The following is a 27,984-nucleotide window of genomic DNA, read 5'->3' on the forward strand; positions in this document are numbered from 1 at the left end:
TGACAGCCAATAGGAACGTGCCGGCGGCTAGGTGGGTCTTGGTTTTCAAGAACGGCAGTTGAGAAGCGGCGTTAACGGTTGTCTGGCAGCCGGGAAGGCAGCGCGGGCGGTGGTAGCCAGGTACTCGCGGTGGGACCGAGCCGGGGCAGCGTCGCGAGGCTCAGCCCGCTCAGGAAGAGAAGCGGGTGGATTCGGAGCCGGCCGGAGAGGCAGTTAGAAGAAGGGGAGGCGGTGAAAGCGCGAGGCTGAGGAGAAAATCCCACTTTTCTTGTGGCATTTACTCCTTGCTCTCCAGCCTTGGAAAGCAGCGTTTCAACCCTCAGCATGCTGACCGGGGGGATTCTGGGAGTTGAAGTCCCCATGGAGTGGCTGAGGTTGAGAAGCCCCGTCCCTGTGGATGGGAAAGTTGCAAAGCAGCAGCCTCGGAAGCCTGCTCGGGTGGGAGTTTCCTTCGCAGTAAATGATGTTCGTTTTAATATAGGTGATCTGTAATATGAATAAGTAATCCTAACCCTAATATAAACGGCGTGACCACAAAATAATTTTATTCTAAGGGGCTGCTTGGTAGAGATGGGTCAGAGGATTAGACCGAAATGGATTCTGTGAGGGCGAAACTTTGAAATGCAATATTTTTTGCTATAAATGTTAGCAGAACCTCGTTCCGCTACAGAATTTTTCCATTTGTTATTAACCCCAATTAGTGGAGGTTTTAATATTTATTCTGTTGCTTCTTTTCCAGGTAAATTTCATGAACATTTTGAAGGAATAGTACTGGGCTAGAAGATATTACAGGTATGAGAGCCCTATTTAATTCTTGTAAATAAAATAACATCAGTTTTGTGATAGGAAGAGTTTGCTGTATCCAGTTAGGGGTGTAGTTACTACATTTGAAGGCTGCACAATTTCTCTCTTCATAGGGAACTATTCACAGACACTCTAACTCAGTGGTTCTCAACCTGTGGGTCAGGACCCCATTTGGGGTCGAACGACCATTTCACGGGGGTCGCCAAACAACGCAGTCCACCATTTCTTTCCCCCTTTTCCTTAGCTGTGCTACTCCCTTTTATTCTATTGGCTTTTGAAAGCCAATAGAATAGACTCTCTTGAATAAAGTCTAATTCTATTGGCTTTCAAAAGCCAATAGGAATTGTCCAGGCTGTCTCTGCCCTGCTGAGCCCGCCAAAAGCCCCAGTCTGCAAACGGTGCTGCACCAGTTGAGTAGTCCTCGACTTACGACCGGTTGAGTAGTCCTCGATTTACAACCGGTTGGGGGGGGGTCGCGGCATTAAAAAGGTTGAGAACCACTGCTCTAAATCATGATTTATTTTGGTTTATTAAATAACTCGTCACTGACTCGCTTGGGTAAAAATGTAAATGCTAAATCATGGTACAATAATTACACTGTCTAGTTTACATATGCTAAGCCACAAGCCACTTTTGGCTAAGTGTGTCAACCCAACTAAAGTAATGGTGTAGGGATGTACTAGGAAAATTAGTTATAGAGCCTAATCACTCATGTAAAAACTTCTGACGGCTAGATTTATAAATTACATCAATTCACCATTTAACTATCAAACAAGCCATGTTGGCCTAGTTCGTAAAGAAACTTAATATTCCCAACTATTCTAAATTTGATCACTCCTCATAGGCTGCATGATTGTTTATTTTTAGCTGAACAATTGTGTGCAATCTCAAAAGGACACTTTTGCAATCTATTATATTGTACAGCCATGGAAATGGGTTTCAGGTGTCATAAGCACCATGTTGAGCCTGCATTAAGTTGTACAGTATGCCATGGTTTGCAATCCATAATGACTGAATTCACTTGTTATGCTAAGAAGATACCATATTCTGATTTAGTAAAATATATGAATTCTAAGCTTATGATCTGAGGCTTTTTATGTCTTTGTCCACTGATTGCTGTACATTTCAACAGATGTTTTTTTTAAAATATTTCATATGGCATTCTGTAATTACATTATGCTGTTCATAAAGTGTATGTAGAGATTTCTAGGGGGGAGTAATCTTCAGGATCTTCCTTCATGAGAGACAATGAAATCATATTCAGATTTTTCTTCTGTTCAATGATATCCAATTCTCGAAGACCACTTGGACAAGTTTTCTTGATAAGGTTTTTCAGAAAATAGTTTGACATTATATCTCTGTGCCCAAGGTGGGACTAGAACTCATAATCTCCTGCTTTCTAGCCAATACCTTACCCTGTATGCCAGACTAATTCTCACCAAATGTTTAAAACAGGTAAAAAAAAGTTTTTTAAAAATATGAGAACTGTAAAGGACCGAGAAATTTGCATAACTAGTATTTCCTGGAGAAAACTAAATTATTAAAATACAATTCCCTTGGAAGCGTTACCTACTTGTATAGCTTTCACCATATTCTGAATTACTGTTTTGGCAAGTATAATTTTTAGGATCATTATTTACAACTGTTTATAGCTGCATATAGAAAGTATCTAATGGTTAAACAAAAACGTAATATCAGGATCTGATTCAGGTTTTTTTTTAATAATTGGATATCTGCCTGTTAGTTATATAACAAAATATTTATTTTTTGAAGGTTAAAGGGAATGTATGAAAGTCTACATGTAATGTAATAACCATTATAATTTTAGATATCTGCTTAAGGTAATTTCATTTGTTTAAAGATAGCAAGATAGCGTCAATAAAATTCAGTCTGTACTAATACATATCCTTTTTGCAGCTTGTTCTGGAATTTCCTTGTTGAATTCAATAGAATCCACCTGGTTGCTCTTAATTTCCATTTGCTCATCAAATTCCCTTTCAGGATGCTTTGTTTTTTTCAAATTTGGTTGTTCAATGCGTCCTCTGCGCACAAAATGACTGATACGAGATTCTAGACCTTCACATTTGGGCCGATCCATTAACGGTTTGTAATTGCGGGCTTTCACTCCCTCGATTAAAGCACTAATCTGGTTGTGGACTGGTGGTGTTACCTCTCTCCAGAGTATTGTTGTGCTATTGCTTGAAGCTGTAATCAACAATTAGTCGTCATCAGAACAAAACAAAAAAAAAAACATAGCATTTAATTCACTAGTTGCTTCTGACCTTTGAAGTAGTTCTAAATATATTGGAACTTGTTAAAACCACTCCAGTTAATACAGTTTTAACATATTGCTGGATATATTAGTTAAATAAAAGGAAATGGTTCTTTCAAAACAAAATGCTGAGTATATATGAAGAGAGTTGTACATGTGTATAAAATGACAAAATTGAATTTTACAAATAGACCAAAGTACATAGAATACCAGCAGATTTTATCTACCACATGTTAAATTGAAGCTTCATTTCAATACAGTTTAAAAATATCATTCTTCCTACCTGGCTCTGTAGTTATCTTTGCAAAATCCAGGCCCCATAACATACTGTACAGCATCTGAGTTTTAATAGCGTGGTTCGTCCAAAGCTGCTGAAAGCGTGTAACGTTAAATTCCTGGACTTGATGATCATAGATCCACTGGATGTTTTCAAACTCACAGTCATATAAAACTAGAGGAAATTCCACTGCCATGCTGCAAGGTAATCAACTTGAATTAGTACAAATTCCAACAGAATGCACATTGCTTTGAAAATGCTATAGCTTTTGACAAGAGATCCAAATTATGAAATATAATTTTAACAAGGCATGCTCAGATATAGGGAGCCAGTGCCAATGCAGTAAGAGAGTGCATGCTTTCAGGAATTCCTACCTGTATTGTGGTTTCCTAGGATTGTTTTCTATATCGAACAATTCATCAATAATCTCAGGCTTCTCCACCCTTTGTCCAATCAGGAAGAGGATGGCCATCATGCAGCGGACTTGGTGATAGAGGAATGCCTGTCCCGTTACTTGAAACACATACATTTGGAAAGGGTTTCGTTCTTCCGCTTTCCTTTCTTGATCTGCAAGCTTCACTTCTGCAGACAGGATTGTCCTCTGAAAGTTGGTCACACCGTTGGCGACGTCCATTTTGCAGAGATTACGAAAATCGTGGTTCCCTACAAATCTTTGAGCTGCAGCATGCATAAGAGCGATATCCAGATCCGCACAGGGGAAAAAATAGCGATAGGTCCTCTTCAGGCAACTGAATCTAGCACTGAAGCTAGGATCTACAGGGGCCCATGCTAATACTCTTATGTCAGGAGGGAGTACCTGATTCAAAATATGGGTGTAGCGGATCTCTGAAATAGGACCTTTACCTTCTGCTGCAACCCCAGATTTATTCTCTGAAAGGTTTGACCGGAGATCCAAAGAGATCACCTGAAACATTGCAAAAAAAGTTGTGATTCTAGAGTTAGATACACATTTTCAGTTGAATTATCATTGAACGATTTTCCTGTTTAATCCAGTGGTGAAGAGCTTTCAGCTAACTGGCTGAGGTATAATTTTTTTGATATCCTGTTGTTTTCATAATTTTTCTGTTTACTTATAATACGTTCAGAAGTGCCTCTTGTGCCAATAAAATATAATTACAACCAGAACCTTAATGCTGAAATACCACTATCATTGGGATTGCAGTAGAAATAATTTTGATTTAGTGGGGCTTTATAAGATTCTGCGTGCAATGGACTACATTTCCATGACAATTATAGGTCATTTGCATAATGGTGTTAGGCACAGAATACATTTTGGCCTAAATGACATTACTGTAATGGAAATGACAAATTATATAAAGTGCTTTTGCATTTAACAGATGTTAGTTTTGCATTTAACAGACATTTATGTATAACAAAAGTTTCCCATTGTCCATTAAAGCATTTTATAATGCTTTATAAATGTTTTGGAGTAGTTTTTCCTGGGAACTCTGGACCTTAATTGTTTTGATTAAACAGATGTTTGTTACTTATAATAATAGACCTTTTCTAAATAGCTAAATCTTTTTGCAGAAATAGATTGTCATCGGTTGTAGATCGATTCTCAGGCTCACCTCTTAATTTCATAATAGATGCACTCTTAACTGTCTACTTACAAATGGTATAATTTAAACCGTTGCAATGCATTAATAATAAATAAGTAGTTTTTGTTCTTATGTTCAGAGTTTTCTAACTGTACAGTTATCATGCTATATAACAATATTACTGAGTTCTAACTTGATTGTGCAGTTAACTAAATATTGGCTTATAAGATGGGCAATAGCCCAAATCTTTAAAAAAGCACACATTAAATTATATGAGTTGTAGGAAGAGAGCTCTGTGGTGGCCAAAAAAATCAGGATTTTGAAAGCACCCTTTATTGTCTAAACATGTTATTAACAGTTGTAAGCTTTTACCAGGTGAATACGATCAAATGAGCTGTACTTCACAAAAGCTTATTTAATATTTATTAATTGGAAAAGGTGCTATCAGACTCTTAAGTTACAGAAGAGATTGTTAATGAAGTTCACTAAGCATTTTTGCACAATTAATGTTGACGTAGCCTTTTAAAAAGTTGTGGGGGGGGGACAGCATTATTTGTTGCAATAACACATGTTCTGTGTTCGCCCCATCCTCATTTTAGTGTAAATTAAATATGAGCCTTACTTGTCCAAAAGCACTGACTCCCTTGTCGGTGCGTCCACAGCGATGATAGTTAGAAGTCTGTCTGTTGACCACCAACCGAGTTTTTCCCAGAGCTTCAAAGAGTTTCTCTTCTATTGTATTGTGGGTGTTCTCCTGGCTGGCAAAGCCCTGATATTCCCACCCCAGGTAGGCGATCTTTAGTGCCACATGCCTCTGGGCATACGCACTGAAATTGAACGGCCGCTGTGGACGTTTCTTCCCCTTTCCTGATGCTGGGAGGCCATTCCCTTCGCCTGGGCTTTTCCTGTTCTCCAACAGCCTGCCTTCTAGCTTTTGCACCGTCTCTTCCAGCTCCTGGATTCTCTTCAGTAGCCTTTCTGTTTCTTCTGTGCCTTGGGCCATTGGTGGAATGCTATTAAAAAAAAAAAAAAATCCTGCAATATGAAAATGCAATGGAAGTGGAAAAAGGATCTTTCTGGGAATAACCAAACTCGTGCAATCTGTATATGCTGCTAGAAGCTATTCGGCTGGAGAAAATTTAATTTGCTGCTTGCTTGCTGACCGTTGTTTGGTTTCTGTAGAGAAAGCTTGTTGGGATTTTATGATTTTAATTACTGAGAACTGAGCGTGTCTGCTTTTGTTCACTTACAGAAGAATCAGCTTTAAACCACCTTTCTCCTGGGACCCTCCATTTCTAAGTTGGCTAAAGAGGAGCAAAAGGTATCTTTCCCAGGTAGGCATATTAATATACAAGCAAATAAACCCCTGCTGGCATCCTGAAGGCATTCAGAGCATGCCAACTAATGCCATTTATCGGGACCCCAAAAGCATTCCTTCTACATCGTGGTGTTTGCCCTCTGGAATGAGATGCGAGGGGCTTCAATCCTAATGGTGTTCCAGAGAGCTTTAAAGGCCTGATCCTTTTCCTAGTTACTGAGTTAGGCTGGCAGGTTTATGATATGTTTAACTCGGAAAATCCTGCCATCTTGTTGTTGTCTTTTCTCTATATTTGTTATTTGTTTTTATATTGTGAACTGCCCAGAGTTGATTGGAGTCAGTCCGTATGAAGTTAAATTAAATAAATAAGTTTTTGTTTTAAAGCTGCTCTAAGTTGTTAAGTGAGAAGGTGGTTTAAAAGAAAAGGGAAACACACAAATTGGTTTCACTGGAAAGTGCACCATTTTACTATTCTTATTTAGAAAAGGATTCTAGGTATTGCAAAGCCACAAGTTATTTTAAAGGAAAACTGAAATGCCGGTAATTACTGAGTTTGCAGGGGGGGGGGAAACGGACTTAAAGAGCATTGAGAGATAAATAACAAAGCACTACTGTACATTCCTTCTTAGGCTTATATATTCTTCAGAAATAAACTCCGTCCTTGCTCCCTAGAATAATCGCAGGCACTTATCAAGCTGTTGGAGAGTTACTACACTCCCCCAAATCATCTCCAGGAGAGGAAGGGATTGGGTGAATATGCCTTTGCCTGAAAAAGTTGGGATGTGCACTAGGTGTGTCTCAGCCTATCTGGCCAAAGGAGCTGGGGAGGGGTAGCCTTCACAACCGTCGCAAAAACCCATCCTATTTATAAATAATAAGATGGGCTGATAGAAATGGGGTTGAGCAATACGCACGAGTTGTAAAGCTTATCAGACTGTACAAACCCAGCTTGGCATCTCTTTTTCCAGAACTGCTAACTACCCCGACTGAGAGAAGCAATGCAAGCCCTGATACGACCCAACCGATACCGATGGAACTCTATGAGCAGGGAAGAACGGCTCAAAGAAGCCGCCATGGACTTTATTCGCATGTGTGCCGAACAGGGTGATGGTGATAGCCCGAGGCAGCTTCAAGCGGCCCCTCAGCTGGACCCCTACCCGAGAGCCTCGGTGGCCTCAGTGGCCAGACCGATGCTTCCCACAGTGATCAGGCAAGGTCAGACCGAATCCAGCTTCCAGTCAGACGACCCCGAGAATTCCAGAGTTTCTAAGAAACCTGTGATGAAAAGGAAAGTTCTGAGGCGAACGCCTGATGGAGAGGTGCAAGTGACAGATGAATCCATCACTAGTGAGACCGAATCCAATAATCCAAGCGTCCAACAATCCAGTCCCGAATGTGAGAACTTAAATCAGAGAATGTACCTCCTGAATGCTCAGGAAGAGGAGGAAGAGTGTGTGGAGGGGAACCGGCCCCAAAGTTCCCCTGGGTCAGTCTGCTCCTGGAGCCCTTCGGAGGAAAGCCGGCATCAGTGTTCCCGGAAAGACAGCCAGAGCCTCAGCTCTTCATCCTTTGAGCAGGACTTCATCCTAACTGCCCACCCCAAGTCCTTCATCTTACCAAAGTTGGAGCAGCTCAATCGGAACCGAACGAAGACTGATCGGGTTGCCCGTTACCTGGAACACAAGCACAACTGGGAATCCCTGCGGCTTCCAGGAGAAGATCCCAGGAAAGGTGTGCGCTGGAGCATTCGGGAACAGATGCTCTACAAGTCAGAACTGCCTCCTAAGGCTCAGCCTGTTTATATCCCCAACAATTACCTGGTGCCTACAGAGAAGAAGAGATCTGCCCTGCGCTGGGGAATACGCTGTGACTTAGCAAACGGCGTGGTGCCTAGAAACGTCTATTCCTCCTAAGAGCCTGGAATCTTTAAAAGGTCACACACAGAAGAACTTGGTAGATCCCAAAGAGCTAAGCTCATGCAGCTAGGCTATTTTTATTTCTTTCCAATTCCAAACCCTACTCGTTTAATCTTAAAATGTATTTTGGATCTGAATGGCTACTTTCTGGCAAAAGATTTTTTAAAACCTATCGTCGTTTCCGATCATATTATTTGAATGTAAATATTACCTTATAAAAAGGCAGGCAGAAGATGAATCAAAACCTACTGAAGCACAGTCAAGAAAAAGGATCCTTGTTTGGTTCCCTCCCCCCCCCCAAGATACTTCACACACATTCCCTTTTTGAACTCCTGTACTTTTAAAAAGTTTTAACTTCTGGATGTATAGATTAAATTAAATGTATGAAGTGAAATGATTATTTTATTCTTTTCAAGGCCAAACTTCATTTCCCCTGCTTTTCAGAATGCATTAGAGTTGCTGTTCAGAGCTACAGAAGTAAACCTTCCTCTGGAATGAGAGACAGGTTAACAGGTATACTTCCTTGTTATGTGAAAATGCTGTTTCACAGATAGACGTCAGAATGGCAGGATATTTTCTTCACTGATTTAAGCAATATGCTTCCTACACACGGAAGTTTTATCTTAGGAACAATAATGTAGTTTGCTTACTGAAAAATACAAAGAACCAAGAAGTAAATGTTAATTCAAATAGGTGGGTTTAAAAAGAAAGCGACAGTACAAAACCATTTCGAATAGGGAGGGTGCAGGTAATTCAGAGGGTGCAGGTAATTCAGATGAGGAGGGGTCTTTGGTGCTTTCTGAGCTTGGTGGTTTTCCTGCAAACTAGTGTCATCATCAATGATAATATCACCTAGTTTTGATAATGAAGCCTTTGCAAGCAAAGGACCAAGCTCAGAGAACACCAAGGGCCCTTCATTTCAACCCTGACCTACGAATATTCTTCGTGAATTCACATAACTGGGCAGGGGGAGGCAACCTTGGCTCTTTTAGGACTCGTGGACTTCAACTCCCAGAATTCCTGAGCCAGCTGTGCTGGCTCAGGAATTCTGGGAGTTGAAGTCCACGAGTCCTAAAAGAGCCAAGGTTGCCTACCCCTGACTATGGCTAAACAAAACCGCTCCCTACTACAAAACGTACATTTTCCGGCGTGTGCTCCCGCAAAAAAACACGCACATGTGGCACGGTCCTTTATAAGGCTGCCAAGTCGAAGAAGCTGCTTTAAATGAGTTTCCTCCCCTCCACCCAAGAGATCCTCCGGCGCCATCCCCAAGGTACCAGGAGCCAATTGGTTCCTGCGTCAACCCCGCGGAGGCGTGCGGGCGATCCTCCGCCACGCGCAGGGCCAGAGCCCGCTCCTACCCACGGGGGGACTGCAGGCGAAGAGCACCGAGCGCCGTTCCACGGGCCAGCTTCCAGACCGGAAATGACGCGCCCTGTCCCGAAGGTTTCTGGGAAGTGGAGTCTTTCTGGTCCAGAAGACCGCCTCCCCAGCGTGGCCTGCCGTAGAACGTCAAGGATGTTACGTCATCCGCGTTTCCCTCGCCCAGCCTAAAACGGCAACTTCTGGGCGGGGCGGGAAGGCGGAGCGGAGCGGGCCACGTGAGGAGGCCGCCGAGCCCCCGCCCCTCCGCTCGGTTTCCATAGCAACAGTGGCGGCGGTCCCGCCCCATTCCAGCGGTTGTAAAGAGCGAGTGGTCGCGCCCGCTTGATTCCCGCAAGCGCGTAACTGTCGTTGCCGCTCTGGGTCGCCCTCGGGGAGAGGGCGAGATGTGGGCGAAGCCGAAGTACTTAACGATGGGGCTTGGGGGGCGGCCTAAGGGAGACGCCGGGCACGTGGAGCACAACGTAAGAGCAGGCGGGGAGCTTCCCCCCCCCCCGTCTCCCTCTCCTCCGAAGGCGCCCCAAACCCACATCCCGAATAATGGTGGGGAAATTAAAAGGGGATGTCTGCGCATGCCCAGAGGCTTTGCTACTTCTCTGTGTGCTTTTTACGACTTAAGGCAGTGTTTCCCAAACTTGACAATTTTAAGGCATGAGGACTTCAACTCCCAGAATTCCACAGCCAGCAACGCTGGCTGTGGAATTCTGGGAGTTGAAGTCCTCATGCCTTAAAATTGTCAAGTTTGGGAAACACTGACTTAAGGTGACCAAACGTCCTCCTTCTGTGAGTTCTGTCCTCCCTCGAAAAGTGTCCTACATGTCCTCCTTTTCCATATTTGAAGACTAATCTGCAGGGCTTTTTTTTTTTTTTTTTTATCTCCTAGAACACTCAGAACGGCGTGGGATGTTTTTTTGGGGGGATGTTTTTTTTTTCAACTTTTTTTTTTCAACTTTTGCATGAGCTGTGCTACTCCCCCTATTGGCTTTTGAAAGCCAATAGGAATTGCTGCTGCACGCGCCAAACACCCAACCTGCAAACTTTGCACATGCAAGTTGTCTGCAGCGAAGGCGAATTGGTAGGAACTTAGCGTCCCTGCCTGCTGCCCAACTACACCAGCTCCTAGTTAGTTCAGAAGATACTGTGCTGTGGGAACCGTGGGGCCCTCTCTACACGGGGCTGCACAGGGTGGGTGGTGGTGTTGGCGGGGTGTGTCGATGGCAGGCAATATTCCCGCAGAGATTCATATGGCTCCAACCTTGATATATTCCTTACTTCATCCATGTATCATCCATCTACACACCCATTTACCATCTTTTGATTATCTATTGCCCAGATTTGTTGAGAATCGGATAGCATACAAGTTTAATTAAACTATTGACTAACTATGGTTAAATTACATTGTAGCACTATTGGTGTTGGCTTGGCTGTGTAGAACTACTGAGTCTCAGATGGTTTGTTGTCTTTTGTGCTCATAGCTTTGCAGGCCAAGTATTGTTGGAAAACCTCTCCAAAATCCTCAGCTTTTCTCAGGGACAGGTAAGAGGTGAGCTTAGGTACTTATTGTTTAAAGACCACAACAGCCCTGTTTTCTAAGCTGTCTAAGTTTTCTAAGTCCTAATATGCATACAAGAAATATTTGAATTGCTGAGCTATAAGACATAAATTTATAAATCATCATACCACTATTTGCAAGGAACATTATTAGTTCCTTGTGAATATTGGTATGAGGATTTAAGCTAGAGGCCCCCAACCTTTCTGGCACCAAGGACCGGTTTTGGAAGAAAAATTGTTTTCCATGGACCTGGGAGGGGGGGGGGAGAGAATGGTTTCATGTGCAACCTAGATCCCGTTCATATACAGATAAAGTTTCACTTGCTCGTCTACCACTTGTGTAGCCTGGCTCCTAACAGGCCACGGATTACTTGTCCACTGCGTGAATATCTGGAGCTCATTGTTTATTACTTACGGCAGTAGTTCTCAACCTGTGGTCCGCGGACCCCTGGGAGTGGCTGTGATGTCATGGGGTGCACCAAGGCTTGAAGAAATGTTATGATTTATCTCTTGAATTAGGTCTTGGTGGTCTGTGGCCATAAAAGATATTTAGAAGAGGGCTGTGTGAAGAAAATGTTGAGAACCACTGATTTACAGTGTTAACAGAAACTGTACTGTATTAATATTTTTGTATTGATCTGCCTTGTCCAGATCAGTGGGTTTCAACCTGTGGTGTGGGAACTATTGATCGTCCGTCCAAGTATTATAGATGGCTTCTAATGCAGGTACTAGAATATGTGCGCATGTGTTTGTATAATTTCAAATGCTGCAGAGCCATAAATCCCTAAATTGGACTTGAAATGTTTCTTAGTGGTATTTAAGATTTTTAAAAATAGCATGGACCAATCTAAAAATTTTCGGAACATTCCTTTTAAGGATGCCTCTTCAGGAGGAACAGCATGAGCTTGGAGACAGAGGACGAGCAGGATGATGACAGAGGTAGGATTGTGGATGATATACTTAGCTGTACTTAGCCCTAGCTATGGTTGAAATAATATGCCGGGGTCTTCAAATTTGGCCCTTTTATGACTTGTGGACTTCAACTCCCAGAATTCCTCAGCTAGGCACGCTGAGTTGAAGTCCACAAATCATAAAAGGGCCAAGTTTGAAGACCACCAATGTCTAGATTGGGTCCTTTCAGATTGCGGGCACTTTTCCCGGTAATCAGATATTCCAAAAGTGCTCCCTTCTCTCTTAAAATTGACTAATTGTTTGTTAAACAACCCGCCACTTTTAACAGACCTCCCCAGGAATAATAGTAATAATAATAATAAAATAATAATGATGACGATGATGATGATGATGATGGAAGGGACCTTGGAGGTCATCTAGTCCAACCCCTTGCTCAGGCCCAAGGTCTGATTGCATTTTGGTGCCTGGCAACGTTTTTCGGCTTTTTGCAACATCCTGGGGTCACGTGACCAGAATTTACAACATTTTTTGCCGGAAACCAGCATTTACATCCCCTTTGTGAGAAAAAAAACCCCACCCATTTGTGGACAACGTGTATGAAAAAGAAGATGATGGGTACAGAGTGCAGGGTGGGCAAACAGGCGGGGGGGAGTTGAAACCCCTTGTGATTCTAAGTGTAGGTGAGCCGCCAAATATCCAAAATTTGGTCCTATGACAGCAGATGACCTGCAAAGGCCCTAACTTCAGGGACCAGACGTAACTACTGTTGGTTTGGTGCTGCTGTAACTTCAAAACAGTTGATAAACAACTGGTCGTTAACCAAAGTCTTATATTCAGGTGTACATCCTTATCCAACGTATGCAGATTTACATGTTGGAGTCAATATATCAAGGCAGAATTTAAGCAAGCTTTACAGATTAACCATTACTTGCTGAACAACTGTTCCTATTGTCTTGTTGCCAAAGATGAAAAGGAAATGCATTTAAATGCAATTCCACTTGACGCTTAGTTCATTTTCTGGGGATTGATAGATTCTTCCCTCCCTCTCTCCCCCAAAAGACAAAAGCCGGCTGCCAAAGTTTTTCATTGATGAAGGCATCCATTTAATACACTTAATATTTCTCATGGGAAGAGGCAATTTCTGAACTGTTTGAGTTTGGCGAAGAAATTGTGAAGCCATTTGTTGAAATGGTTTCAATTCAGTCTTCTCCAATTCAGGTAATTATTCACCTGGCTGACTTTTCTGCTGTAGCACTTAAGGCACCTGCCTATATGGCTTAGTGCAGTGGTTCTCAACCTGTGGGTCGGGACCCCATTTGGGGTCGAACGACCATTTCACGGGGGTCGCCAAACAACGCAGTCCGCCATTTTTTCCCCCCTTTTCCTTAGCTGTGCTACTCCCTTTTATTCTATTGGCTTTTGAAAGCCAATAGAATAGACTCTCTTGAATAGAGTCTAATTCTATTGGCTTTCGAAAGCCAATAGGAATTGTCCAGGCTGTCTCTGCCCTGCTGAGCCCGCCAAAAGTCCCATTCTGCAAACGGTGCTGTACCAGTTGAGTAGTCCTCGACTTACGACCGGTTGAGTAGTCCTCGACGTACGATCGGTTGGGTGTCGCGGCATTAAAAAGGTTGAGAACCACTGGCTTAGTGTATAATCCAGCTGGTGGGGAAGGAATATAAACTGGAGCAGGGCAAGAAATATCAAACATCGGTACTTTTCTTTGGTACAATCTTGCCTGTAGCCTGGTGAAAAAGCCACTGTCCAGGCAGTTTTGAAAGATCGTATCAGTATATAGTAGCAGCGCCCTCTCCTCTTCCAGGTCCATTTCTTCCAGACAGGATGCTTAACTGTTTTATTTTTCTCCCTTTACCCAGTGAGTTTGGCAGAAATGTCTCTCCTGAATAAGCTGATCCGGAGGTCTCTAGTGGAATCGAGTCATCGTGTAGAGATTCTACAACGAGATCCCAAATCACCACTGTTTTCTGTAACAACCTTTGAAAAGCTGCATTTGTGAGTAATAGAATGTCCAAATCATTATATTTAGCATACAGAAAGTCCACAGTTTCCAGTTGCTTATAAAGTTACCTATAATATATAATAAAAGATGGTTAACAGAGGGATTTGAATATTAGTGTATTATTCAACTTAACCAGTTGACTGCTTTTTCCTCTTCTTTTATGTATGTATACTTGTAAAATGGGGAGAGAATTTACTGCTTTTTCTTTTCTTTCAACAACCAGGCAGGGTGGATCCTACATATTAAATGTAGAATCTAGGGTTTTTTTTTCTTTTTTTGCTGTTGTTAGGGTTGAATGTGTGCTTTTGTTTCATCTTGTTCGTTTGTTTTACTGTTTTGTATTTTATTTTTTAGAATAAAACAATAAATATTTAAAAACAATTCCAAATCATTCACCTTGATGCATTTGTTAATTACTGTTTCTAATAACAATAACAATTAATAACCATTATTATTAATGGTTATGAATTGTTCAGCAGTACATTTGTACCCTTTGGTGTTTTAACAGAAAGCCAGAACTTCTGCAAGGTATTTATGGCATGGGTTTTAACAGGCCATCCAAGATACAGGAAACCGCACTGCCAATTATGCTTGCTGATCCGTAAGTTGGTTTAAAAAAAAATTAGAAGGGCTTTACTTCACTGGTAGCCCAGGAAAACCCTATATCAGTGGTTCTCAACCTTTTTAATGCCGCGACCCCCAACTGGTCGTAAGTCGAGGATTACCCAACCGGTCATAAGTTGAGGACTACTCAACTGGTGCAGCACCGTTTGCAGAATGGGACTTTTGGCGGGCTCAGCAGGGCAGAGACAGCCTGGACAATTCCTATTGGCTTTTGAAAGCCAATAGAATTAGACTCTATTCAAGAGAGTCTATTCTATTGGCTTTCAAAAGCCAATAGAATAAAAGGGAGTAGCACAGCTAAGGAAAAGGGGGGAAAAATGGCGGACTGCGATGTTTGGCGACCCCCGTGAAATGGTCGTTCGACCCCAAATGGGGTCCCGACCCACAGGTTGAGAACCACTGCCCTATATCAATTAGGCAGTGATTTCTATTAACTGATTTGAATGTAAGGGAATCTCACTTTTTTTTTTTCCTTGAAGCTGAACTATTACATTTGTTACTCAGGGTTTTAAAGATGGTAATTGTGGAAAAAGAATGCTGAACTGGTCCACGGGACTTTGGGGTTCTTATGACCTAAGATAAAAGCAAAACAGCTTTTTTGGGGGGGGGGAATGGGGCTGAGGTGATAATGGGGTATTGTTCCCAAAACAATAGACGGACTTAGGATACCAGATTTATGTTTGCTTTACATATGACCATCCTGTTGGAAGAAATCTTTTCAGCGGGTTCAGTTGTGTTCATTCTTTGAAATGATATATTTTCGTATATTCTTTCTTTCTTTCTTTTTTTTTTTTGGTCTTTCAGACTTGGTTTTATGGAATGTTCTCCTTAGTTCTCCTTATTTAAATGCCAGTTCCACTTTACTTTTTGTTTGCTTTATGTTTAAAAAAAAAAAATCCTCAAATCGTTTTACTGTTTCCCTTTCTCTTGTTAAGTCAGTTGCTCTCTGTTTGCACAGACGTTAATAAAGTAATTTTGTATTTCAGACCCCAAAATCTTATAGCACAAAGCCAGTCAGGGACAGGCAAAACAGCTGCATTTGTTCTAGCTATGCTGAGCAGAACAGACCCAAAGAAGGAATTTCCACAGGTAAAAGTCACTAATTTGCTCATGCCTTACTTTCTTCAAGGACAGTTCACCAGTGCTGTTTTGTGAGCAGAGCTTTTAGTATCAACTTGAGTAAGATTGTTTCCTTGCCTTTGCTTGACTGAAAAAGATAGCAAAAGCTTTATAATAATCTGACGTTTTGTGTGTGTGTGTGTGTGTGTGTGTGTGTGTGTGTGTGTGTGTGTATATATATATATATATATATATATATATATATATATATGTAGGTCTTTGGTTGTTCGGGTTTTCTCCCGCGTAAAATTGGAAATGTCTTGGCAACGTTTCGACGAAGTCTCATTTGTCATCTTCAGGCTGGTGTTTTCAGCTTCGTGCTTTGAGCAGCAAAGCACGAAGCTGAAAACACCAGCCTGAAGATGACGAATGAGACTTCGTCGAAACGTTGCCAAGACATTTCCAATTTTACGCGGGAGAAAACCCGAACAACCAAAGACCTACATACAAATACCTGCGAAAACCTCAGAAAACATATATATATATATATATATATATATATATATATACATACATACATACATACATACATACATACATACATACATACATACAGTAACAAATATATATATATATATATATTTTCCACTCAAATTTTGATGCCTTTGCTTTTTTGGCACATGTTTAATAGCCTAATTTGGGGTTCATGCAGACTGATGCCTTAGTTCTATCCACTTCTTCTCTATACGTTATAGGGAATTACAGTACATTTCTCTTTTCACACACCTAGGAGACAGCTTACAGATAAACTTTGGGAATATATCCTGCTATATTTCATTAATGTTAGTGCATGTGAGCAATATCGCTATGTGGGTGGCAATGAAACAATTCACCCAGATATACTATTTTATTGTACCAATTCAGCATGTGTGTGCGTGCACACACACACAATCAAGCATTTTCCAAACTTGACTGCTAAAAAAACAATAGGGGGGTGAGTGAGAAACTAATTCAGGTAATATCTGCCTTTTTTATATAATTTGCTCTAGAGTTGTTCATGCAGAAAAAGCAGAGCTCTTTTAGAAGTGCAAGTACATATTTAGCCAAAGTGTAACTAGTCAGAAAAATACAGATAGTCCTCGACTTAACGACCACGATGGAGCCCAAAATTTTTGTTGCTAAGTGAAACGTGTTAAATGAATTTTGCCCCATTTTACGACCTTTTGTGGCCCAGTTCTTCAGTGAATCGCTGCAGTAGTTAAGTCATTGACTTTGCTTGTTCAGAAGGTCGAAGGTGATCACATGACCTCAGGATGCTGCCCCCGTCATAAATATCAGTCAGTTGCCAAGCGTCTGAATATTTGATCTGGTGACCATGGGGATGCTGCCACGGTCATCAGTGTGACAAATGGTTATAAGTCACTTTTTTTCAGCGCCATCGTAACTTTGAACAGTCACTAAGCAAACTGTTGTAAGTTGAGGACTACCTGTAATGAACAGTGTGGTCATAAGGTGTGTGGTTATAAGACTCATTCCAGCATGCTATGGCATGTGTCCGCAACCACCTTTCTGTCAAGGTTGAATTGCTTAGATGCCTGCTAACCTCGGTCGCTACTCAACTTGCCATAGAAACAGGAGGGAGGGGGAGAGAGCCTGGGAAAGAAACGGAAGTTTCAAGAAGCCATCCACGGACCGTGGGACCTAAGGTCACGAAGGCAGGTGTCTGACAGAGAAGTGGACCGTTCCCATAACAAACCGAAGAGATGTGATTGGGCCACCTGAACCCTTGGTGGGTGAGGGTTGTGAAAAGCTATGGTTAACTGATCAAATTTTTGCGCGGGAAAACTAGAGTTGGTTTTGCTTCTTCAGTACCGAGATGTGTATTCAATAAAGCTTATCTTTTATGGCACCTCAAAAGCCGTAAAGATTCCTCAGTGTTGAACTGGCTAGCCGGGCGGTTGACACTTTCTTAAAATGCAGGAGACTTGCACCCAAATAATCTGCATTTATGAATGCAGCTCCTTTTGAAAGGAAGATGGGAACAATTGCTGGGAGATATCAATTTCATAAGAGGTAGATGACTTTGTAAGTCATCATTACTCCACAGTCAGGTCATCATTGGGGTCGATGAATGTGAAAACAGCCGATGCCATTGGCATGTCTTGTTGAAGGCTAAATTTAAAATGTGGCTACAGATTGATATTGATAAGTCGTACATTACATTTTTCTTCTCTTGCCTTGAAGTGCCTCTGCCTCTCTCCCACCTTTGAGCTGGCTGTTCAAACTGGACGTGTGGTTGAGAAAATGGGGAAATACTGTGTCAACATAAAGGTTAATTATGCTATTCGAGGCAACATAGGTAAGGATTACTTACATGCTGTATAGATTTTTAACCTGCCTTTCCTCCATCACCCTTCTGCAAATACATCTTCTGCCTCTCCTAGTTCTTGGCCGTAATCCAGTGTTTCTCAACCTTGACAACTTCAAGATGTGTGGACTTCAACACCCAGAATTCCACAGGCTGTATTTAGCTATTTATACCCCACCATGGCAATTGGTGATGTTGGCTTAACCATACTCCGCAAATGTCGGAATGAGTCTCCAATAGACGCATATTGATTGAGAAGAACTTGTAAGCTGCTTATTGGATAGTGTGAGTGCCATGGTGTAAACTCATGATCTTCGTCCTTCTTTTTATGAGGTCCAAAGTAGGTAATGCAGTGCCCTTCATATATTCCATATAGTATTAGAAATCCAGTGAGTCTCAGCCAGCAGACCAGTTGTATCTAACTGGGTGTGGATGACAGCCCAAAATATTTGGATGGCACCAAGAGAGCAAGTTTTATGCCTTCCTTTTTGAAAAAGAAGACACAAAATCTCTGCATGGCTCTGTTTCTTTATTTTTGTATTCAAGAAGATTAATAATGTTTATACTCACACTTGTTTTGCCGTCATAGCAATCCTATGGGGTGCCCAACATTCTCTTCAATTTCTTCCTTTGGTGTAAAATTGACTTGGAGACCCTAAGGAGAAATTTCCTGACAGCTAGAACAATTTTTTATACAATATTTTATTGGGTTTTATAAGGTTGGGGAAGGGATAGGGTCAATATAGGTATTGGGGTTTAGGGTGGGGTTCAAGGTTGGGGTTGGGATAGGGGTAAATACAACAATGGGGTTGCCCCCAATAACATTTCCATAAGAGTAATTAATGTAATAGTAAATAGCTATAGTAAATAAGAAAAACAGTAATCATTTGTTGTTGTTGTTAATTGCGAAGTCGTGTCCGACCCATCGCGACCCCATGGACAACATTCCTCCAGGTCTTCCTGTCCTCCACCATCTTCTGGAGTCCATTTAAGCTCACACTTACTGCTTCAGTGACTCCATCCAGCCACCTCGTTCTCTGTCGTCCCCTTCTTCTATTGCCCTCAATCTTTCCCAGCATTAAGCCCTTCTCCAGTGAGTCCTTCCTTCTCATTAGGTGACAGTAATCATAAAGAGTATCAATTAATACATATCATTCTTCATATTAAATATCACAATCATTTCTCGTTAGTTTGTTTTGCTAATCATTGGTAAAAATTTTCCTATGTTTTAAAATAGACTGAGTCTTCTTTCTCTTTAATCTCTAAGGTTAGTCTGTCCATTTCTGCACATTCTAAAATTTTCCTAATTATGATCTCATCAGATGGTATATTTTCGTTTTTCCAATATTGGGCAAATGCTATTCTCGCTGCTGTCAATATGTGTAATAGGAATATTAGGAGCCAAATATGGGAAAGAGAATGACTATTTAATAACAAAAACAATTCTGGTTTGTATCTGACAGCTAGAACAATTAATCAGTGGAATGAGTTACCTCCAAGCTGGAGGTTTTTAGAAACAGATTGGACAATCATGTGTTTGAAATGGTATAGCGTTTCCTGCTCGAGCAGAGGGTTGGACTAGATGACCTCCAAGGCCTCTTCCAATCTGTTATTCTGTTGATTCGAAGTTCCTAGTTGTCCAGTCTATTCAATTTCCTATTTCCCTCATTCTGAACCAGACCAAAGAAAACCACATTGACAAAAATACTAGTACATAGTCTTAAGCTTCTTTATTGCAGACAAATAATGTTTTTTTACATAAATATGTTCTTCTTAGTTCCAAGGGGGAGTCCAGTGAGAGAACAAATAATCATTGGAACGCCAGGGACCCTGCTAGACTGGTGTTTTAAGCTAAAGCTTTTTAATGTGAAGGAGATCAAAGTGTATGTGCTGGATGAAGCAGATGTCATGATCGATAAACAGAATTTCTTGGATCAGAGTATTCGTATCCAGAGGTAAAAAAATGTTTTTCTTCTTTCTGTTTCTGAACAAGAGTTTCTTTTCCACTCTTAAAAATGCTGAATATTTAACTTTTCCCCAGTTGCCTCAATGCCACACATCATCCAGTTGTAAAAATACAGATCGTATAAATAAAAAAACTTTTATGGATTTATATTATTTAGATTTACAGTGTTTCTCAACCTTGACCATTTTAGGGCATGTGGACTTCAACTCCCAGAATTCCACAGCCAGCATTGCTGGCTGTGGAATTCTGGGAGTTGAAGTCCACATGCCTTAAAATGGTCAAGGTTGAGAAACACTGATTTAGAAAGTCCCATCTCTGCCAGGGCAAAAGTAGATCTCAGGTTCAGCAAATGCTGCTTTACGTGGTATGGAATAAAAGCATGGATGTGTTGATCAACAACTTTTGATGCACACTGTTTGTCTTGGTATCTGCTGTAAAAATCACCCAGGTCACTGGTCACTTCAATTATACGATGCCCCTCTTAAAATTCCTGTACCAGATTTCTTATCCATGCGCCGTCTTCCTGTCTCCGATTTGAGAGCTTTCTAGCTTCTTGTCTCTTCTGCCCCATGGAGTCAACGGACCATTGCTCTGTTCATCCCATGACCATAAAATCTAGGGCAAGGGTAGGCCACCTTGGCTCTTTTATGACTCATGGACTTCAACTCCCAGAATTCCTGAGCCAGCATGGCTCAGCTTGGAAACCTCTCCCTTTCCCCTCAGCATGGCTGGCTCAGGAATTCTGGGAGCTGAAGTCCATGAGTCATAAAAGAGCCAAGGTTGCCTACCCCTGGTCTAGGGCCTTCCAGATGTTCTGGTTGCCGTCAACTGAACCAGCATGGCCCATAGTGAGGGATCATGGATACTGCAGTCCAAATAGACCTTTGCTAATCTTTGATCTACGAAATTACTACCAAGAAGAGCTTGACGGCACAGGGGTTAAAATGAAGTATTGCGGGCTAATTCTGCCCACTGCTAGGAATTTGATCCTGACCGATTTGAGGTTGACTTAGTTCTCCATCTTTCCGAGGTCGGTAAAATGAGGATCCAGATTGTTGGGGGGGAGCGAGATGCTGACTCTGGAAACAGCTTAGAGAGGGCTGTACAGCACTATGGAGCGGTATATTTATTTGGAATTTGTTTATTTGGAAAATTTATATTGCTGCCTACTCACGGCGATTTACAGGAAATAAAACACAATATCAAAGAAATAAAAATAAAATAAAAATAATAAAATAATAACCCCCACTCGGGCGATAACACACACTCATACCAGCGTTTCATGGGCTCCATCCCACTCTGGGCTCCCTAGGACTGCTGGCAAAACCACGTCTTCAGGGCTTCTGAAAGTGTCAGAGTGGGGGCCAGTCTAATTTCCGGAGGGATGATGTTCCAGAGGGAGGGAGCCACCGTAGAGAAGGCCCTTCTTCTGGGTCCTGCCAGATGTATGTCCTTAGGAGACGGGACCCACAATGTTCCTTGCCTCCCTGCTGTAGTGGATCAGGTGGATGTGACCAACAAGAGACGGTCCCTCCAATAACCTGGTCCCAAGCCATGAAGGGCTTTAAAGGTGACAACCAGCATCTTGAATTGTACCTGGAAGCAAATTGGCAATCAATACAGCTCCCGCTGGAGAGGTGACCCATGTGCACACCGAGGATTTGCACAAAACCGTGCGGGCTGCTGCATTTTGCACCAATTAGAGCTTCCCGATGCTTTACAGTATATATAGTCCTAAGTCTAGACCAGGGGTGGGGAACCTTGGCTCTTTTATGACTCGTGGACTTCAACTCTCAGAATTCCTGAGCCAGCCAAGGTTCCCCACCCCGGGTCTGGACTAAGTCTAATTGCTATTGATGTAGTGCTGTTAGTTGAATATGGCCAATGCAGATCTTGCTGAGAGCAGTTTTCTCTTGTTGGAAACCCTGAAGATCAAATCTGGAAACCTCGTGCATGTAAAACCCCTGAGCTGCAGGCTCTTTAAAAACAGATTCATTTATGGCAATGTTGGCAAAGGGCTGGTGCAGAACAGTTCTCTTTGGGTATTTCATATCGGCTCTTTTGATCCCTACATGTTGGAACTCTTCTTTCTTTAAAAAAAAAAAATCTCCGTAGGTCTTTATCGTCAGATTGCCAGCTGCTTCTCTTCTCAGCAACCTTTGAACCGCCGGTACTCAAGTTTGCCCAGCGCATCATCCCTGAGCCCAACATCATTACCCTCCGCCGGGAGGAGCTGACCCTCAGCAATATCAGGCAGTATTACTTTGAGTGTGAGAATAAGGAAGACAAATTCAGAGCCCTGTGCAACCTCTACGGCAGCATCACCGTCGGCCAGGCCATCATTTTCTGCCAGGTAAGGTGCTCTCCTATCTCCCCCATCAAGGTAAAAACCTGTTGTGATTCCTTGCCAGCCAGTGGACCCGGCATTTGAGTCTGGGGAATCAGGAGGAGGAGGAGGAGGGACCTGGAGTGACATCAGAGTCAGAGGAAGGCTCTGAGGAGCTCCAAGACTTACAGTCGGACGAGGAGCCTGGCCCCTCTACTCACGCTCAGGCTGAGACACAGCTCTTCTGGCAGTCTGAGTTGGGCAGTGATGAAGAACAGCTGGGACAAATTCCGGATGCACGAATGCGCAGGAAAGAGAAGCAAGTAGGACAGAGGAATGCAATGGGGCAGCTCCAAAGGCAAAGGAGAAGGCATTAGGAAGCCACGCCTTGGCTCCATAATCAAAGGGAAGGTGTGGGAGGTGCTGGTTGCCAAAGGCAATCGTACATGTTGAGGAATCGAGTTTCTGTGAACTGTGTTTTGTTTGCCTTGGACATTGACTCAGGTCTGGGAATAATAAAAGGGGACTGGTTTTTTCCTGCGGTTCCAGGCTGCTTGTTGGAAGAGGGGTTTCTCCTTGTGAGCTTAACAAGGACTCACCTAGGCTGGGACAGAACAAAATTGTTCTAGGAATCCAAAGTCAAGCAAGCCCAAGATGGCTTGTATTATAAAGTTACGGTAATAAAATCTTGCAAGTCTGAAAGGTTTTTTCCCCCCTTCCTTCCCTTCATAGAATCAGGGAGGGTTTTATCTGAGATTTTTATACAGGTAGTCCTCCGACTTAACAACCGCAATGAAGCCCAAAATGTATGTTGCTGAGAAATTTGTTAAGTGAGTTTTGCCCCATTTTTACGACTTTTCTTGCCACAGCTGCCTGATATTGCTGAATCCACTGCAGTTGTTCAATTAGTAACACAGTTGTTAAGTGAAGTTGGCTTACCCATTCACTTTGCTTGTCAGAAGGTCGCAAAAGGAGGATCTTGTGACCCTGGGACACCGCAACCAACTCGTAAATCTGAGTCAGGTGTCACGCGTCCAAATATAAGTCATGTGACCGTGGGGGTGCTGCAGCAATCATAAGTGTAAAGAACAGTCTCAAGTCACTTTTTTCAGTGCTGTTGTAACTTTGAAAGGTGACTAAATGAAGTGTTGGAAGTGGAGGACCACATGTACACTTTACAGTTCTGTTCCTGACTCAGGTTTCTGTTATTCAAGCATTGTCTTGGTAGCAGCTTTTCTTCCTGTTCCTCCTTTCCTTCTGCCCATTAACATCTGGCCAGCATTTGGCTGGATTCAGGCATCTTCCTGCAGATGTCAACGCTGCTAACATCGGATGTTTTTGCATTGACAACAGATGGAAATGTAGTCATCTTTTACCTTTTGCTTTTAGAGTTAGATGATGCTGGGAGGGGGAATGTGAACAAGAGTTCAGCTAGACATAACACTGAACCTAGCCTGAGAAACAAGGTTATTGTAACCAGAGCTGATAAAAAATTGGTGGGCTGGAGAACTGGAGAGGAAGCCCACGCTTCAAGCTAATTAGGGAATGTGATTTATGACAGTTAATTGGAGGAGGGAATTGTGCTTTGATACTATGTGCTCAGGGGAGGGGAATTCAGTTTTGGGCTTCGATTATGCAGTGCCGATATTATGCTACTCAAAATAAAGATTCTTTAAGGTTAAACAATGCCTCGAAGTTCTTTCGAAGAGTTTCATCTGTTGGAACCATGACAGCAGATATGTCACCACTAAATCTGGGACATAGTCATGCATTGCCAAGCACCCAAAGAGGGAACAGCATTTTCAGTTGGTTTATATTGATGCAGAAATGTCATCCTTGTTATCAATGGCCATTAGATACAGAAGAAGAATGAAGAGTGAATGGCTGTGGTAAGTTGCTTCCTGGCTTCCTTGTTTTTATTTATTGCCTCTCATCCTGAAGCCTATCTCTTATCGGGTGGGTTATAAAGGAATACATTACAGTACATCAAAAATGCAACCGGCGGACTGTCTATTCCAGGGCTTCCCTTTGTGGCCTGCTCTTTTCTTGTATACTTTTGACAGACCCGCTACAATGCTAAATGGCTGTACCACGCCCTAAAAACAGATGGGCACCAAGTGTCTCTCCTGATCGGGGAACTGACCGTTGAAAAGCGGGCAGAGGTGATCCAGCAGTTCCGCGATGGGAAATACAAAGTTATCATCACAACCAACCTCTGCGCCAGAGGTACAGTTCTAGTAGCTGAAGCTCTCCCTGTGTTACGGCCCCGGGTCACGTAGGCAGAGGCAGCCATCGATAGAGTCCTTTATTGCTCTGTTAAATGCCATAACAGACGGCCCTACAACGGCCAGTATGGGTCCACCCCACACTTCCCTGAAGGCAGCCACTCACAAACAAAAACCAGTAAACAACAAAACCAATTCGCAAGGCAGAGAGGAGGTCCAAAGAGAAGGTGCAAATTCATGGGGCATGGTCCCGAGACAAGGTTCCAAGGCCAAAGGCAAGTCCACAAGGCCAAAGGCAAGTCCATGAGGCAAAAGGCAGTCGGCAAGGCAGGGGCAAAATCACTCGAGTCAAGGCTGAGTTTTTCCGAAGCCTGGGGAGTTGTAAGCCAAAGGCAACAATTGTTCCTGATAGAGACAAAATCTCCCGTCTCCAACGTCTCCTTAAGTCAGTGGTTCTCAACCTTTTTAATGCTGCAACCCCCCCCCCGTAAGTCGAGGACTACTCAACCGGTCGTAAGTCGAGGACTACTCAACTGGTGCAGCACCGTTTGCAGAATGGGACTTTTGGCGGGCTCAGCAGGGCAGAGACAGCCTAGACAATTCCTATTGGCTTTTGAAAGCCAATAGAATTAGACTCTTATTCAAGAGAGTCTATTCTATTGGCTTTCAAAAGCCAATAGAAGAAAAGGGAGTAGCACAGCTAAGGAAAAGGGGAAAAAAATGGCGGACTGCGTTGTTTGGTGACCCCCGTGAAATGGTCGTTCGACCCCAAATGGGGTCCCGACCCACAGGTTGAGAACCACTGCCTTAAGTCAACCCACATCAAATGTTGTTTTTGAGGAGGGGCAGGGCGACTTTGTCCCGAGTAGCTCCGTTGACCTTCTTTGAGCTTCCTTAGCTCTATTCTCCGTGTCCTTGGATCGAATGGGGGAGGCAGCTGTTCCTTATCAGAGGGGATCTGCTGCCTCTCAGCACCACCGCGTTGGTCTGCAGCCAATCCTCCCCTGTGTCTGTGAGGTCAGCTAGCGCTCTGTACAGTCAGCCACCTCCCCCAATGCCGAAGGGCCTGGGACAGCATCATCCTCAGCCCCTGGGCCTCCCCAAGCATTCCATGGGAGAGGTGCCATCCCCGTTGGATGGTTCCAGTTCCAACTCCTCCTTCTCCCAACTGGGTTCCGATGGGGCCATGACACCCTCGTTTTTGCTGCTGTTCACCAGGTAGGTCAGCTGTAAAGATCCTCTCTGTTTATATTTCTCCCTAGGCATTGACGTGATGCAGGTCACCATCGTGGTGAACTTTACCTTGCCTACAACAGTGTTCCATGCGCCTGACTTTGAGACCTACCTCCACCGCATCGGTCGAGCAGGCCGGTTTGGGAAGAATGGTCTGGCATTCAATATGGTGGAGAGGCAAAACCTACCTCTTCTGTTCGAAATCCAGGACCACTTCAGTGAGTGTGATGTGTTCCCTGGGCCAGTTAAACCACAAGTGTGGGGAATCTCATATATAATCCTAGCAGGTTCATCAGCTTTTAGTTTGCACCCGAGCTTTAGAGTGGGGAAACTCTGAAGGCTGCAGTGCTTGGTGGGTCAGAGGCACCAAGAGACAGAATTACCTCCCTTTAATTTGACGATAATTCTTAATCTCGTTCACTTTAAATCAGGGGTGTCAAATTCAATTTCATTGAGGGCCGCATCAGCATTGCGGTTGCCCTCGGGAGGCCAGGTGGGTGTGCCCAGGGTGGGTGCGGCCTACTGGGTGGGTGTGGATGGAGTGGGTGTGGCCTACTGGGTGGGCGTGGCCAGCTCTACATCCTTCGTGCCAAGGGTGCCTGTGGGGGCCTGGGCAGGAGTGGGACAGATCTGAGGGTCTCTGGCAGAAGGGGGTGGGACCGAGGCAAGCGCCAAGGCATGGCCCATTTCTTCATTCCTCACAAAGGGTGACCCCTCCCCAGCATGCACCCAGGTGGCGGGGCCAACATGGCAGGGGCTGGTTCCTCGCTGTTTCTGGATGGGCTTGTGGAGCTAAGACTGAATGCGTTTCAGCATAGATGGCCACCACAAAATTGTACATTGGCTCCCGGCCGGCCAGGGCCAAGGCAGAGGGGGCCGTTCCCTCACTGTTTCCAGGATGGCTTCGCGGGCCACATGAAACCACTTTGCGGGCCGCATCCGGCCCCCAGGCCTTGTGTTTGACACGTCTGCTTTTAAGTGGCCATTTTTCTGAGCAGGTGGACCTCTTGCAAACACATCGCTGCCTACAGCCATGCCCGGTCTGAATTTCTTAGAATGCCTACAGAGGACCCACACCTTACCTATCATTGGCCCCATCACAAGGCCCTCACCAGATGTGACCCTCCCATCACAAGATCCATCACAAGACCCTGACATGACCCACACCTGACCCATCACTAGACCATCACAAGACCCATCACAACCCTCACCCGATATGACCCACACCTGACCCCTCACAAGACCCATCCCAAGACCCTCACCTGACATGACCCTCCCATCACAAGACTTACTGACCACACAAAGCCCTTATAAACAGAAGAATACCAACACCGACATTCCCCAAATTCAGCTGAAGAGATTACTTAGCCTGGTAACGAAACGTTCGGAAACCGACCCACAAGCTCGGAGAACGAACCTCCACCTTCAGCCTACAGAGGTCTTGCTGGGGACAGAGGCGTTCTTGAAAACAGCTCAGCTTAGCCACAGGCATTTTTCTTTTGCAGTTTCTTTTCATCAGAAGGGTGTAAAAATAGGATGTGGAACCTGGCAGGTAGAAAGGTTAGCATAGGCAGTGCTGTGTCACAAACATCAGAAGATGTACAGGTAGTCGTCAACATACGACCGCAATTGGTTGCCAAATGAGAAATTTGCTAAGTGAGTGTTGCCCCATTTTACAACTTTTCTTGCCACATTCGTTAAGTGAATCGCTGAAGTTGTTCAGTGAATCTGGCTTCTCCCATTGACTCTGCTCGTCAGAAGGTCACAAAAGGGGAATCACATGAACCCGGGACACGGCAACCGTCATAAATGTGAATCAGTTGTCAAGCATCCGAATGTAAATCACGTGACTATAGGGGGATGCTGTAAATGTCGTAAGTGTGAAAAATGGCCATCGGTCCCTTTTTTCCAGTGCCATTGTAATTTCGAACGTCACTAAACGAACTGTTAAGTCGAGGACTGCCTATCTCTACTGCAGTTCAGCGGCTTAGGTGCCTTTCCCAAAAAGTCAGCTGCAAATTTATTCCTTCTTTTCAGAGATCTTGATCCAACGCCTGGATCCAGAGGATATGGAAGCCCTGGAAAAAATAGAAGACTGAAGCCTTAATGATTTTGTATAAGACACTTTTTGCCCAGATATATTTTGCTTTGTCAAATTAAAATGAAAA

General features: G+C 43.3%; 3 protein-coding genes across 13 annotated transcripts; 2 read left to right on the forward strand and 1 right to left on the reverse strand.

Moving 5' to 3' along the window:
• The first annotated feature begins 30 nt into the window (after positions 1–30).
• On the forward strand, positions 31–9,162 carry HYLS1 (HYLS1 centriolar and ciliogenesis associated). 3 transcript variants are annotated; one of them, XM_039356618.1, is made up of 4 exons: positions 31–120; positions 740–792; positions 6,168–6,249; positions 7,202–9,162. In XM_039356618.1, exon 4 carries the CDS (start codon positions 7,232–7,234, stop codon positions 8,144–8,146), a length of 915 nt encoding a protein of 304 aa, XP_039212552.1. In that variant the 5' UTR covers positions 31–120; positions 740–792; positions 6,168–6,249; positions 7,202–7,231; the 3' UTR covers positions 8,147–9,162. The 3 variants fall into 3 exon arrangements, with proteins under 3 accessions (XP_039212552.1, XP_039212554.1, XP_039212555.1); XM_039356620.1 differs by lacking the exon at positions 31–120 and adding an exon at positions 364–438; XM_039356621.1 differs by lacking the exons at positions 31–120; positions 740–792 and having other exon boundaries at positions 5,932–6,249.
• Positions 2,507–9,912, reverse strand: PUS3 (pseudouridine synthase 3). Of its 6 annotated transcripts, XM_039356608.1 has the most exons (6): positions 9,511–9,912; positions 5,538–5,928; positions 4,218–4,278; positions 3,728–4,031; positions 3,360–3,550; positions 2,507–3,009 (listed from the first exon to the last, which is right to left on the reverse strand). In XM_039356608.1, exons 1-6 carry the CDS (start codon positions 9,819–9,821, stop codon positions 2,690–2,692), a joined length of 1,578 nt encoding a protein of 525 aa, XP_039212542.1. In that variant the 5' UTR covers positions 9,822–9,912; the 3' UTR covers positions 2,507–2,689. The 6 variants fall into 6 exon arrangements, with proteins under 6 accessions (XP_039212542.1, XP_039212541.1, XP_039212545.1 ...); XM_039356607.1 differs by having other exon boundaries at positions 3,728–4,278; positions 9,511–9,896; XM_039356611.1 differs by having other exon boundaries at positions 3,728–4,278; positions 9,427–9,581.
• On the forward strand, positions 9,878–27,984 carry DDX25 (DEAD-box helicase 25). Of its 4 annotated transcripts, none has more exons than XM_039356616.1 (13): positions 9,965–9,996; positions 11,008–11,068; positions 11,735–11,808; positions 11,960–12,022; positions 13,873–14,008; positions 14,524–14,616; positions 15,626–15,728; positions 17,943–18,057; positions 19,844–20,021; positions 22,148–22,385; positions 24,422–24,584; positions 25,846–26,034; positions 27,854–27,984. In XM_039356616.1, exons 3-13 carry the CDS (start codon positions 11,793–11,795, stop codon positions 27,913–27,915), a joined length of 1,356 nt encoding a protein of 451 aa, XP_039212550.1. In that variant the 5' UTR covers positions 9,965–9,996; positions 11,008–11,068; positions 11,735–11,792; the 3' UTR covers positions 27,916–27,984. The 4 variants fall into 4 exon arrangements, with proteins under 4 accessions (XP_039212548.1, XP_039212550.1, XP_039212549.1 ...); XM_039356615.1 differs by having other exon boundaries at positions 9,971–9,996; positions 11,008–11,075; XM_039356614.1 differs by lacking the exon at positions 11,735–11,808 and having other exon boundaries at positions 9,878–9,996.

This window comes from Crotalus tigris, unplaced genomic scaffold (assembly GCF_016545835.1).
Source record: "Crotalus tigris isolate CLP2741 ecotype Arizona unplaced genomic scaffold, ASM1654583v1 scf7180000018825.4774228, whole genome shotgun sequence".
In the NCBI taxonomy this organism is placed as follows: Eukaryota; Metazoa; Chordata; class Lepidosauria; order Squamata; family Viperidae; genus Crotalus; species Crotalus tigris.